This window comes from Emys orbicularis, chromosome 5, assembly GCF_028017835.1.
Source record: "Emys orbicularis isolate rEmyOrb1 chromosome 5, rEmyOrb1.hap1, whole genome shotgun sequence".
Classification (NCBI taxonomy): Eukaryota; Metazoa; Chordata; order Testudines; family Emydidae; genus Emys; species Emys orbicularis.
The window spans coordinates 114,593,463-114,608,493 of NC_088687.1; the positions used below are offsets into that span (position 1 = coordinate 114,593,463).

General features: G+C 40.9%; 1 protein-coding gene across 1 annotated transcript in view; it reads left to right on the top strand.

The window, feature by feature from the left end:
* Positions 1–211: 211 nt before the first annotated feature.
* Positions 212–15,031, top strand: part of FAM184B (family with sequence similarity 184 member B) — a 96,372-nt gene continuing 81,552 nt past the window's right edge. The window contains exon 1 of the mRNA XM_065404617.1: positions 212–346. Within this exon, the coding sequence (XP_065260689.1) occupies positions 212–346 (135 nt within the window). The remainder of the gene's footprint in view (positions 347–15,031) is intronic.

A 15,031-nucleotide genomic window follows, 5' to 3' on the forward strand; every position in this document is an offset into this window, starting at 1 on the left:
ACCGGGACATCTGCATAGACAGGAGGGGGGCAGCTGCTCTGGCTGCCCTGTTTAGGGGCTGAAGTTCCTCTAGTGCTACTGGACTGTGTGTGCGCAACACACGGGAAGGGGGGGAGGATTGGTGGTGCCAGAATTGCAGTACAGTACTTAGAGCAAACTCCCCCCCCCCCTACATCTGGTTTTACAGAGAGATTAAACTATTTCATGTCTGATGGCCTCTGGCATAAACAAGATTCATCAGCCCGGGACTTGCAATGAAGCTAAAGCCGCTCACTGCAGCTCGACAGAGGAATACAACCAGGAACTCCAGCTGAAAATGTGCAAGAAGATTGCCCAGCTCACCAAGGTAAATCTTGCTGTTCATTCAGCGCCTTTCGGGCGAGGGGGTCGGGGGTGGCTTCTTGGAAATTTCCTCTCATGATGACCCCCCCTCCCCTCCAAAAAAAGAGGAGAGGAAGTATGTTTAGCTTATCTCATAAGGAAATACCTGGGGGATCTATGTGCAGAAACTTCATTTCAAAACGCTTTCCCTCGGGGTGCTAGAAATCAACCTCACTAGATTGCTTGTTGCCTCTGCGGCTAACGCTCAAGTCGCAGCGCACAGCATGCCCTAATTATAACAACGAGGAGAGAGCTGTAATTCTCTGAAGTTACGTCGGGTAGACGGGAGGATATTATCCTGCTTTTAGCTTAAATCCTTAAGGATCAGAGTTTGTTTGCCTTTTACTGGTTCTGAAGTAATACTGCCTACAAGTCTAATCACTTTGCTGTGTGGAATGCAATACTGCTTATAGCATATGCTGCATAGCTACATGTATCAGGTATGTTTGCGAAAATAAAAAAATAGATTCAATTAGCAAAGGATAGGTACTGGGAGTCAGAGTGGACTAAAGTCACTAAACTACCTCACTGGGCGCTTACATATCTCAGTAGAGCCTGTCAGTTAATCCTGAGTTACACAGGTAAATCAGTGGTTTAGCCTGGCTACTTCCTACAGCATGTAAAAGTTTTTAAAAAGCCCCAAACCCTGTAGCAGTAGTAACTGTCCTTCAAGCTATTTGTACTCTGCACTGTGTCAATGAAAGAAAAAAAAAACTACTTCCAGCCCAGGTTTATGTGCTCTATTTCTACATATTATGCAAACTCAACACAATCCATGGAGACATGACTGCACATAGTCCATTAATCTATCTAATAACCTCCACTCCCTTCATTATTAATTAAAAAGTACTAACTTCAGTTTAAATTGCCACGTGTACAAATACGGTATGAACATGAAACAGTAGGAAATCATTAAAATATAAATGTTCACTGGGCAGGGATACTGTATTTTGCTACTGGTGACTTCTTCAGTCATCCCTAAATAATGACAAATATGGAGTGTGTGTTGTATGTATGCTGTCCACACAGATATACACAAGTGTTTTGTGTTTGTGCATGTGTATAGTAATGGTTATTTCTACTTATTTTATATACACACATGAATGCACATTTTTGCACATGAATGCACATTTTGATCCTATAGTAAACTTAAACTACTTGTCCACATATCTGTAGCATTTCATTACCTAGGAGGTACTCAGACACAACAGGGATGAGGCCCATATAAGTACCTAGAAATAATCAGCGTGTAAGGTTATGACTTGTTTAATCATGTTCATTTTTTATTTATCCCTGACATTGCTGCTCCCTCGCCCCACAACTACGCATGCACAAAAGGTGACTGGAAGATTAATTTAAATGGCTCCTCATTTTCTACCTACTAGTTCAGCCACCATCATTGGTCCACTTTATCTTTGGCTGAAGACTCAGAATAGCAGCAACCTCTTACACCTACTCTAGTTTCTGTTCCATGGCACACCCCACAGGGTGTACTGAAGTAGTTGATCCATAAGGATCACATTCAAAAGCTAATTTTCAAGTTCTTGTCATTTTTTCAATTTGAAAAACAATAGTAAGGTTATTACTTAGTTTTATTTTTAAAAAGTGAGATTTGATTGTTTACAGCACCAGGAGTTCATAGGATCACCAACTCAACCTTTCAGGTGATCCTGCCAGATCAGACCTGAGGCATATTTGTGCAGCAGAGTGGCGAAACATACTGCTGAAACTCTCTGTGGATAAATAGAGGGTTTCATTCTCTAAAGCTTTCAGCACACTGCCTTCCACAAGCATTTAAGTCATATCAAAATTTTGCTTTAAAGCATCTTTAATTCCAAATAAATGTTGAGAGAAAATCTTTCATTCTGTCCCAAAATACAGCAACAGTATTTTGTAAAGTTTCTCTCTGGACTAGGAAAAATAAATCTGGTTCTCTTCTTATTCATTGTGGGTAAAAATTCACCTGAGTGCAAATTCCTTCCTGCCACTGAAGTTCTTAGCCAGTGATATGTGAGGCTTTTCAGAGCTCTTTGTTAGAATTCCACCACTGCATTCATGGGAAGGTTGGGATGATTTCTTTGCCTTTGATGGGATTCATCCTCTGGATACTGCTTCATCATCTAAAACTGAGACGATTTATCCCTAAAGCTCATAAAAATACGTCTGAAGAGTAAATTCATACAATTATAGGATGTGGCTCTTATGCACTTTTTTTTATTGCAATGAGATACTTATTAAGGCTATACCTATGCAGAGATCATTGCAGGGTTTGGGCTGAAGTCTCTTGCCATTTTGTTTTTTAAATTCTTGACGCAGCAATGTTAAATTAAATAAACACAACAAAACCCTAGAAGGCTTCATAAAAGGTCCAATTTTTCAAAAAGTGGCCTCAGAATTTCAGCAGGCAACATCTCACATGCAATTCAGAGCCCAGAGTGAGGCCAGCTGAAAATTTTGGCTTCTGTTTGGAAAATCTGTCTAAGTAGGTCAGATTTTGGCCTAGCAACTAAAAAGATGCCCCTTTGACTGGTCCTCTTCTCCTGGCCAAATTCCAGTCTGGAAAATTACATTACAGTAAATTCCCCCTTTCAATTTCAACTGGATATAGTATTCATCTCCACCTCTAACCTGAAACTAATGTATAATGTTGCTATATGTGGTTAAAGAGCTGCCACCTTCCACCCCAGGGGTGTCAGTATTTCAGTGATGGGGAGGGGGTGTATTGGGGTTGCAGCCCCACTTCCAGCTCCTCCATAACCTAAGAGGTTCTGGCTGAACATTTTCTCACATCTCCTGATTCATGTGCACCCCATCCATGGCCCCACAAAGTCTCAGGACCTCCTCACCAACATCCTCCTGGCACTGGCAAAAATGGCCATCTATCACATGAGGAGGAGGAAGCTAGAGAGGGGGTTACTCTGACTTTAGGGACTATTTCCAGTCCCCCATCCAATCATGTCTCCAGGCAGATTTCCTCTAGGCAGTGTCCACTGATGCCTTAGACACCTTTGAGGAGCAGTGGACATGGTCTAGGGTTCTCTGCTCAGTGTCCCCTTCAGGCTCCCTCATTTTTAACCTTGTACCTCACTCCCGTTCCTGTTTTTTCGTTCATTGTCCCACATACCGGTATTAACTTGTGGACTGGGCCTAGTGGTTCATCTCCCCCTTAGTTGAGGGGATGGGCCTTTAATCTTGTGGGGAGGCCCTAGACCCGCCTGTCCCATACTTACAAATAGTATCACTGCTAATTCTGCTCACAAGGAGGGAGATTATGGCATAGCTTTTCTACTTTCAGCCAAGTGCATTTTTGCATGGAAGGGGCTGAGGTTGCCAGTATGTACGTAGCTTGTAAAGCATAGAAAAGCCTTTGGGATGAAAGGTGCAATATAAATGTCAGATAGTATTAGCAGTGGTTATTAATAACTATCTGTAAGTAATGTAAGAGAACATCAGTTTGGCTGTGGGAAGATGACTAATTTCATTTTAAATACTGCATAATAGAGTTGTATGAGTTTGAAGTACCAGAATCTAAAGAGTTCGCAAGCCAGCCCTGCTTACGGCATAGATGGAGCAAGTGGCTAAATAGAGCTTCACTGTAGAAAATATATTCATATCTTGGTACAGAAAGCTGTAGATTGATTTGCTTCCCACAAAACAAAACAAAACAAAACAAAACAAAACAAAACAAAAATCATTGTTTTCAATACATCAGTCCCCTCAAATTTTAAACAACCAGTAACGACAGGTACTTTCTCACTACTTGAGAGTTTAGCTGGACCTCCAGCTTCCTATGCTTGATATATGCCTATGATGTGAAGAAGTCTCTTTGTCAATACAACACTGAAAGGGTGGCAAACCTCACATTGTTACCAACTCTCATGATTTTTATTGCATATCTGATGTTGTTCCAACTCCTGGATCATGTGAGAATCTCTACTTTTTTTTGTTAATTAAAATGAAGTTTCTAGTTGTCCTGGTTCCAGAGCGAAGCTTAAAAACATGAACCCTAAAGTTTCAAAAATTTTGGTTGGTTGTTTTTACAATCATGAGATTGTTTTTGATAAAACTCAAGACTTTTGGAGGGTTTGACTCAGGACCTAGGAATGCTTGGTGTTGGCAATACTATGTGTGTACACCGATATTTGTGTAAAGTATTCCTAGTGGGTGTTTGGATGCCTCAGATTTGTGTCCTAGAAAGGGAAGGCAGAAAAACAAACACTTGCTCAATGGATTTTTATTAAGTCTGTATAAAACTATGAAATCCACGCAAACCTGAAATTTGGGCCCAGTTTGCCAAAATCACAAACCTTGCGGCAAACTGCATCCAAGTTTCAAGTGGACCTTGGGACCTGGGGAGATCTATGGGGTTGGTGGAAACTAGGTAAGCCTAAAACAAGGTAAAATTAGCAGTTTCAGCTGATTTTTTCTTTGAGTTTGAGTTCTGAAAACAAAACACTGGGCATGTGAACTCACAAAGTGCATGTTGTAAAATGGAAACTGCCAGCTTTCACACAGTTGTAGTTGTGCTTGACTGATACAAAGACCACTTCTGCTCTCAGATACATACCTATGCAACCCCAATGGATTCAAATCAATAGGGATTTAAAATCAGTGGACTTTGATGTCTGGAGTTGAGGGCGGAATTTGGTCAACTATGTATTAGTAATTAAACTTAGCTTTCTGTATTGGACCCAACCTAGTGAGAATAATACTACAGCCCTGGCTTACTGTCTGTATTGTGCTTGCCAACTCTTTGTATTTCTGCTCTGTATCACAATAACATTCAACTTAGAATGAAATGGCAATTTTCATTAAAACCTTTGGGCCCAATCCTGAGAAGTACAGAGTACCCACAGCTCTGTAATTGTACTCTGTAACTGCAATTGACTACAAGAGGAGTTGCAGGTGCTCAGCACTTCTCAGGATTGTCCCTTTTATTTAAGACAACTTGAGAAATACAAATGAGCTTTCAGAGAACAGCAATGAGGAAAATGGATCAACTTTCATTTAAAAGGAGATTCTGACATGGCTGGCAAGAACTAGCCATTCTACAGATATTCATTATATGCAAACTTCTCCTTGCAGCCATACCAGTGGGTCTCAGTCTATTCCAGACTTTAGTCTCTTGAGCAGAGCCTGGCATGCATAAGATATCCTACTAAAATATGTAATGATATTATCAGGTAAGCAAAAAGCCATTAGTGAGGTGAGTGCCAGCCCAGTGCTTTAACCACAACACGGTCTTTTCATCCTTCTGCTGTATTTTCCCAGGGTTGAACTCCTGGAGGCTGATGGCAGAATATTCTCAGTTGGGGTTGTTTGCCCCTCTGGAACTCATTTCCCCCAGGGATCCATCTGACCCTGTGTGTCTAGTGATTGTTAGCCATCTGTGCAACATGTACATTGTTTTTTGTTTGGCTGTTCAGTTACGTGGACTGTGTTAGTCAGTAGAGAAAATTGGCCTAGGGGAATGTTATGTGTGTTGAAGTCAGTGGGACTACTAGTCACATGCTTAAATGTAAGGACATGCTTAAGTGCCTTTCTGAATGGGGGCCTTACTTTGCTTAAGCACTCCCTTCATTGGCATCCTACATCAGTTAAAAAAGGAGTCTTAGGGTGTGTCTGTACTACAAGCATTAGTGACACAGCTGCAGCGAATCGATGGGCAGCGGTTGGACTCCCCCTTAGGGGAGGCTAGCCCTCTGGCTCCGCCCCTTCCATCTGAGGCCCCATCCCTCTGCCTGCCGGAGCCCCGAATGCCACCCAGCCCAGCAGCCGGAGTCCCGAGCTCCCACCCGCACCTCCTGCCCACGGCCGGAGGAGCTCCGGGCCAGCCCCAGCTGCCGAATGGGAAATACACTGCGCCGCGTCTCCCTTCCCGAGACCCTGAGCTGCCCAGCAGGAAACCCAGGAAGCTGAGGAGCAGATACTGCCTTCTCAGCCACCCAGGAACCTGCATGGTGCATAATAATAAGCAAAAATTTCCTCCGGCAGAAGCCCACTCCTAGCTCGTGCAAACCGCAAAAACCCGCAACCCAGCGTCCGGAGGCAATGGCTGCGCCAGGAGAAGTTTAGCCTCCCCTGGTCTATTATACCGGCCGCCTATGGCAGCGATGAAGCTATGCTGCTGTAGCTCTGTACTGTAGACACTTACAGCAATTGGAAGAGGTCTTTTAGGGCTGTCAAGCAATTAAAAATATTAATAGCAATTAATTACGTGATTAAAAAAATTAATCGCAATTAATCGCACTGTTAAACAATAATAGAATACCATTTATTTAAATATTTTGGATGTTTTCTACATTTTCAAATATATTGATTTCAATTACAACACAAAATACAAAGTGTACAGTGCTCACTTTATATTTATTTCTATTACAAATACTTGCACTGTAAAAAAACAAAAGAAATTGTATCTTTCAATTCACCTAATACAAGTACTGTAGTGTAATCTCTTTATCATGAAAGTTGAATTTACAAATGTAGAATTATGTACAAAAAAAAACTGCATTCAAAAATAAAACAATGTAAAATGTTAGAGCCTACAAGTCCACTCAGTCCTATTTCTTATTCAGCTAATCACTCACACAAACAAGTTTGTTTACATTTGCAAGAGATAATGCTGCCTGCTTCGTGTTTATAATGTCACCTGAAAGTAAGAACAGACATTCACATGGCACTGTTGTAGCCGGTGTCGCAAGATATTTATGTGCCAAGTGCGCTAAAGATTCATATGTCCCTTTGTGCTTCAACCATCTTTCCAGAGGGCATGCGTCCATACTGATGATGGGTTCTGCTTGATAACGATCCAGAGCAGGGCGGACCGACGCATGTTCATTTTCATTATCTGAGTCAGATGCCACCAGCAGAAGGTTGATTTTCATTTTTGGTGGTTTGGGTTCTGTAGTTTCTGCATCAGAGTGTTGCTCTTTTAAGACTACTGACAGCATGCTCCACAGCTTCTCCCTTTCAGATTTTGGAAGGCACTTCAGATTCTTATACCTTGGCTCGAGTGCTGTAGCTATCTTTGGAAATCTCACATTGGTACCTTCTTTGCATTTTGTCAAATCTGCAGTGAAAGTGTTCTTAAAATGAACTTATGCTGGGTCATGATCCAAGACTGCTATAACATGAAATATATGGCAGAATGTGGGTAAAACAGAGCAGGAGATATACAATTCTTCCCCAAGGAGTTTAGTCACAAATTTAATTAACACATTTTTTTTTAACGAGCATCATCGGCATTGAAGCATGTTCTCTGGAATGGTGGCCGAAGCATGAAGAGGCATATGAATGTTTAGCATATCTGGCACATAAATACCTTGCAATGTCGGCTACAAAAGTGCCATGCAAACACTTGTTCTCACTTTCTGGTGACATTGTAAATAAGAAGCGGGCAGCATTATCTCCTGCAAATGTAAACAAACTTGTTTCTCTTAGCGATTGGCTGAACAAGAAGTAGGACTGAGTGGACTTGTAGGCTCTAAAGTTTTACATTGTTTTGTTTTTGAGTGCAGTTATGTAACTAAAAAAAATCTACATTTGTAAATTGCACCTTTCATGATAAAGATATCGCACTATAGTACTTGTATGAGGTGAATTGAGAAATACTATTTCTTTTGTTTATCATTTTTACAGTGCAAATATTTGTAATAAAAATAACAATATAAAGTGATCACTGTACACTTTGTATTCTGTGTTGTACTTGAAATCAAAATATTTGAAAATGTAGAAATATATCCAGAAATATTTAATAAATGTCATTTGGTATTCTATTGTTTAATAGTGCGATTAAAACTGCAATTAATTTTTTTAATTGCAATTAATTTTTGAGTTAATCATATGAGTTACCTGCAATGAATCGACAGCCCTAATTTTTTCCTATCACTGTAGTACAGTGGTTTTCAAACTTTTTGTATTGGTGACCCCTTTCACACAGCAAGCCTCTGACTGTGCCCCCTCTATAAATTAAAAATGGGGGGGTTAATTTAATTTAATAAGGGCTCGTGAATGTCAGCCCCGCCGAATAGACAGCTCACAACCCCCTTGTAACCACCTTGCGACCACCTGAAGGGTCACGACCCCCAGTTTGAGAAACCCTGCTGTATCCTGCTGTAAATCCACCCCTCGAGAGGTGGTAGGTAGGCCAACAGATGAATTCTTCTGTTGACCTAGATGCATCTACAGTAGGGGTTAGGTCGACTTAACTACTTCGCACAGGTTATGAAGTTTTTCACGGCTCTGAGCAATGTAGCTAGGTCGACCTAAGTTTTAGGTGTAGCCTATGTGTTAGCCATCTAAGTTCTAGCTTCCTGGTAAAATGTAAGGCAGGTATAATTATTGATCTCAGCACTCCATAGAAGGGTTCAATGTTCTACAGAAATGAGGCAGCGTGAGACTACATCTAAACTAGGATTATATTTTTAGAGCTATGATTTTTTTTTCTCATGGGCATACAGTATTGACACTGATCACCATGTAGACAGGAAAAGTTAATCTCTTTCAAGGCATCTTAAAGGATCTCAAAGCCCTTTGTGAGCATTAAAGACTCAGGCTAGACTTTCCAAACTTGGATTCCTAAGGCACCCTCCCATCTCAATGGGAACCAAGAATGTAGGGAGGGATAGCTCAGGGGTTTGAGCATTGGCCTGCTAAACCCAGGGTTGTGAGCTCAGTCCTTGAGGGGGCCGCTTAGGGATCTGGGGCAAAATCAGTACTTGGTCCTGCTAGTGAAGGCAGGGGGCTGGACTCGATGACCTTTCAAGGTCCCTTCCAGTTCTAGGAGATAGGATATCTCCATTAATGTAAGAGGCAAGGGAGCTAGGAATCCTTGGTCCCACTAAACATCAGCCACTTAGGTTCCTAAATATGTAAGTGTCATATTCTGGGGTGCAGTTCAGACCAGTGAGGCATTGTGTCACCACTTGCCCTGTAACCCTGGGTGCCTTACAGTGCTCTGCTGCTGTAGCTCCCAACCTGGACTGCTCCAAACCAGCCTACCAGCATGCAGGTCACACCCTGAGCATCAGTGTGCTAGACAGCCCTGGTTCAGCAGCTCTGACCCCAGCAGCTCACTCTGGCTTCCATCCGCGTTGGTTACTACTTGCAGGGTGACTCCAACACATTCCCAGTCCCGAATGTTTCCAAAACCATGTGCTCTGCAATGTCCATCCCTCTCCTGGACAGTTCAGAGAAATAATATGGTTTGTTCGTTCCTTTAAAGACACACAGATGTATCACAGCTTATTAACTTAACTAGTGTGAATACACTCTTCCCTATAAACATCACACTGATTTGGTTTATAATAAAATAAAACAAATGTATTAACATTAGGACATAGATTAAGTGATGCTAAGTAAGAGCAATAAAATTAGAAAGGGTTACAAGCAAATAAAAGTGAAAGTGCATCTAAAAGTCTAAAACTTAATCTAGCAAGACACACACGTTGTTCAAGATGGTTTCTCTCAGTCATTTTTCTTCCCAGCCATGGCTGGTTTTCCCTCAGTCAGGATCTTCCAGAATAGTACAAGGTGCTGGCTTCCCTTGTCTTCCTAGGTGAAAGGTCTTCCCTAAGCAGGTTCCTCACCTATATTCAGTTGCCAGAGACTTCGACATCTCCCCCCGCCCTTGGTTGAAGGACCCATTTTTCTCAGAGGGCAAGAGTACTGGTCTCTTGTCTGTCCAGTGATGGATGCCAAAGATGGATGCCAAAGATGGCTTCTATCCTTGCTTATATCTCCCAAAGTTCAATGACCTTACTTCAGAAGGCAGGAAGCCCTCAGCTTTCTGAGTCCACCAGGAAGCTGACCTCATACGGTTCTTCTCTTCCTGTGGGCTTCTCATCCCCGCATTTGTAAATGGGGTTTTCATTGTTTTGATTCTACCATGCTGGATTTACATAGGAGATAGCTGCCCCATTCTTAATTGCACTGTGAAATAATAGAATACCAATTGAAATTTATTAAATATTTTGGGTGTTTTTCTGCATTTTCATATATATTGTATTCTTGTTGTAATTGAAATCAAAGTGTATATTATTTTTGCTTACAAATATTTGCACTGTAAAAATGATAAACAAAAGAAATAGTGTTTTTCAATTAACCTCATACAAGTACTGTAGTGCAATCTCTTTGTCATTAGAGTGCAACTTACAAATGTAGATTTTTTTTTGTTACATGACTGCCCTGAAAAAACACAACAATGTAAAACTTCAGAGCCTAAAAGTCCACTCAGTCCTACTTCTTGTTCAGGCAATCGCTAAGACAAACAAGTTTGTTTACATTTAAGGGAGATAATGCTGCCTGCTTCTTGTTTACAATGTCACCAGAAAGTGAGAACAGGCATTTGCATGGCACTTTTGTAGCTGACATTGCAAGGTATTTACGTGCCAGATATGCTAAACATTCGTATGCCCCTTCATGCTTCGACCACCATTCCAGAGGACATGCTTCCATGCTGATAATGCTCATTAAAAAAATAAGTGTTAATTAAATTTGTGACTGAATTCCTTGGGACAGAATTGTATGTTCCCTGCTCTGTTTTACTCACATTCTGCCATATATTTCCTGTTAAAGCAGTCTCGGATGATGACCCAGCACATGTTTTTCATTTTAAGAACACTTTCACTGTAGATTTGACAAAACACAAAGAAGGTACCAATGTGAGATTCCTAAAGATAACCACAGCACTCGATCCAAGGTTTAAGAATCTGAAGTGCCTTCAAAAATCTGAGAGGGACGAGGTGTGGAGCTTGCTTTCAGAAGTCTTAAAAGAGCAACACTCTGATGGAAACTACAGAACCCAAACCACCAAAAAAGAAAATCAACCTTCTGATGGTGGCATGTGACTCAGATAATGAAAATGAACATGCATTGGTCCGCACTGCTTTGCATTGTTATCGAGCAGAACCCGTCATCAGGATGGATGCCTATCTTCTGGAATGGTGGTTGAAGCATGAAGGGACGGCAGGCTCTAAAATTTTACATTGAATGCAAGTTTTTTTGTACATAATTCTACATTTGTAAGTTCAACTTTCATGATAAAGAGATTGCACTACAGTACTTGTATTAGGTGAATTGAAAAATACTATTTCTTTGGGTTTTTTTTACAGTGCCCCAGTCTGTCCCCCACTAGCCCTTCTGAACCCCAGTGTATGTAACCCCTCCCCCCCAGCAGCCCCGTGTGCCCCACTCTGTCTTTCCCCCTATATACTGTCCCCTCTCTCCTGGCCCTGCAGGCCTGTCACTGTGAGAAAAGCAACCTCTGTTCTCTCCCTCTCTACGGCTGGCTGCTTGGGCTCGTGAGCTGGCTGTCCTCTCTTCTGGCATCACAGCAGCATCTGGTCGTTGAAGGGTGTAATTGCAGCATCTCTCCAGCAGAATGTATTATTTTGCGAAGAGAAAAAAATCTGTAGGAAACATAAATTCTGCACGTGTGCAGTGGTGCAGAATTCCCCCTGGAATAGTTAGTAATTCTGCAATTTCATATTTGGGCTCCTTCAGAACTCTTGGATGAATACCATCTAGTCATGGTGACTTATTACTGTCACTTTAATGTATCAGTTTGTTCCCAAACCTCCTCCTATTGACCCCTCAATCTGGGACAGTTCCTCAGGTTTGTCACTTAAAGAGAATGTCTCTGATGTGGGGATCTCCCCCATATCCTCTGCTGTGAAGACCGATGCAAAGAATTCATTTAGCTTCTCCACAATGGCCTTGTCTTCCTTGAGTGTTCCTTTAGCATCTTGATCATCCAGTTGCCCCTCTGACTGTTTGGCAAGCTTCCCGCTTCTAATGTACTTAAAAATAATAACAACAATAATTTTTTTGCAGTTAGTGTTTGTGTCCTTAGTTAGCTGGTCTTCACATTTTTTCATGGCCAGTCTTCTTATACTTTTACATTTGACTTGCCAGAGTTTATGTTCCTTTTTATTTCCCTCAGCAGGATTTGACTTCCAATTTTTAAAATGATGCCTTTTTTGCCTTTAACCTCTCTTTTACTCTGCTGTTTATCCATCATGGCATTTTATTGGTCCTAGCCAATTGCATTAAGTTTGTAGACAACTTTTAATAATAGGCAAATAAATGCTGATTTACAATATAAATTTGGACCAAATTCAAGCTATTTCAAGTCCCCTTATTTAATATTTTTATCTGAAATGTCTTACATTTTGCCTGTAATGTAAGAATTGATAAAAAGTAGTAAAGCTTAAAAGTAAATGAGCCATTAAATGTAGAAAAGAAATGGCAAGTACAGGTTCTAGTCTCAGTAACTTTTTTCTCATTCTAGCTTTTAGTTTTGGATACTATACATAAGTACCATTTTTCAGTGACTTTCTAAATTGTACATCTCCAACACCCATTTATTTAAGCAGTATTATATCTGCTAGGGTTCAGACATTACAATCAGAAAAAAAAATAGTATCTGAGTTAGGAGTTGCTACAGCACCCTTTAGCCTAACTTTCTTAAGGTATTGCATTCTCATGCAATCCTTTAACAGAGGTTGCACAGCAGTGGATTATATTATGTGTCCTGAGCATTCCTTTACACTGTGGTATAAATAAGGCACAAAATATTTCTATCTATCTGTGATAGTGACGGTCTACATAACCCAAGGGAAGGACAGGAGGCCTAAACCCCCTCCAAAATAAGCAATTGAATTGATAGATTGCATACAATATTATTGTACTATAAAAGTGTATTGAGTAAGTGTCATAACAGGTGACACGCTGGTCATGAATATGATTGTGTGAGTTATGGATGGATGGTGCATAAAGAGTTATGTATGTGTGCTGGGCATATGTTCCTAAAATATGTTTTGGAGGCAGACTTGATAAGAAAGCTTTTCTTAGAGAAAGGGATGTTGGTTTGACTGTATCTCCAATGTAATTGAGCAAGGTGATGTGAGAGATAGAAGTTACATTTACACACAAGTCCACAGGGGGATGATAAGACAACAGGACGAGACAAACAGATGGGGAGACTAAGTTTATCTGGGGATACACTTCAAAATAACACATGCCAGAGGTTTATGGACTGTTAAAAAGGAGAGAGAACCCCTTAATTATTCATCGCAGAGGGGGCAGCACAATCTGATTCTGTGTGTGTTGAAACATCCTACTGGAAGGGCTGGAGTTGCTGTTTGATATAAATGAGAAAGCTGTATAGGCAAAGATTGTAGCTTGCTAAAGTTAAGTCTTGGACACTAGCAATGTGTTTTATTTGGGGGTGGGTTGTAACCATTTTCTGTTTCTCTCTCCTTAGTATCACTTTAATCTGTTTTTTATTAATAAACTTATTCTTCGTTTCACTATAAACCATCTTAGTGTTGTGTATTTAGGCAAAGAGCGTATCCTCAGTGAGTTAATAGGCTGCTGTGTGTTCTGTCTCTTTGGAGACAGCAGACTTAATAATTGCTAGGTGTCCAGTGAGAGGGATTGGACACTGCAGGAGACACTCTCTGGGAACTCAGGAACTGAGGTTAACTGAATCTCACCTGCAATGCCAGGTTTAGACTGGCAGAGTCTCAAGGAGTTTGCTGGCAAGGCAGACAGACTGGTGTGTCAGGGAACTGTCACACAGTTTAAGCTCCAGCAAAGCTCTCTCTTGCTGAGGCAGAGAGGTGTAACAATGGCTTATAGCTCTGTGTGCCCAGGAGAGCATCACAGCATCCATATAGCTGGTATAGATTGGTGGACAGTGAAATACTATAAGTATCTTAATGGTGGTTTAGATAATGACCTTACGTTGCCATTCTCTAAGGCTGTTTATACAGCAGGAAGAACGTATGGATTTTTACAATAGATAGTTAGCATATCAAGGTAAAACTACAACTCGGCCTGTCTACACTAGGATCTTACAATGTGTGAGCTACCTCACTGTAAGAACACGCCTGTTTTTCTGGTTGTGCACATAGTCTAAGAGATTGGCCATATGTGGTACTGAATGCCTTCTGACTACGGTGGGAGTTGAGGCTACACAGCAGCTCTCAGGCTGTTTCGTCACTAGGAAAAAAGCTGTGTTCTTGCCTTGAAGTAAAACCATGGTGAAGACAAGGTAGTTGGTAGCTTCAAACAAGTTAGCAGGTCAAGTTAAAGGCTACAGGGGACCCTAGTGTTGTCTTATCTAGGATTGTATCCTACGTTAGTTAACTCAACTTGGCAAATTCAAGTTAAGAACACACCTTTTTTCCTAATGAAGACAAGGCCTCAGAAGGTCAGCACTTTGTATGATTGGGCCCAAAGACCATTTAAACTCCTGGTTAACTTTAAGCACATGAGTAGTTCTGTTAAGTCAACAGGACTATTCACATGCTTCAATCTAAGAATTTGTTAAAGTGCTTTGCAGACCTAAGGCCCAACAGAGGAGCACATATACGATAATGCCTATAACAAAAGGGGACACCTTCTCATTGGACAGCTAGAAATTATTATTATTATTATTAATATAATAATATAATTATTATATCCAAAAAGACAGAACACAGAGCAGCCTATTAACTCTCTGAGGATACACTCTTTACCATAACTCAGTGGAAGAGAAGCTAGCTCATCTGTTTGCTGATGCATTTCTAGGCAGAGCTATCTTTCCTTTAATTGTTCATCCTGTGTTTGCTCCTGGTTATTTTCAGACCAGGCACAGCTAAATCTA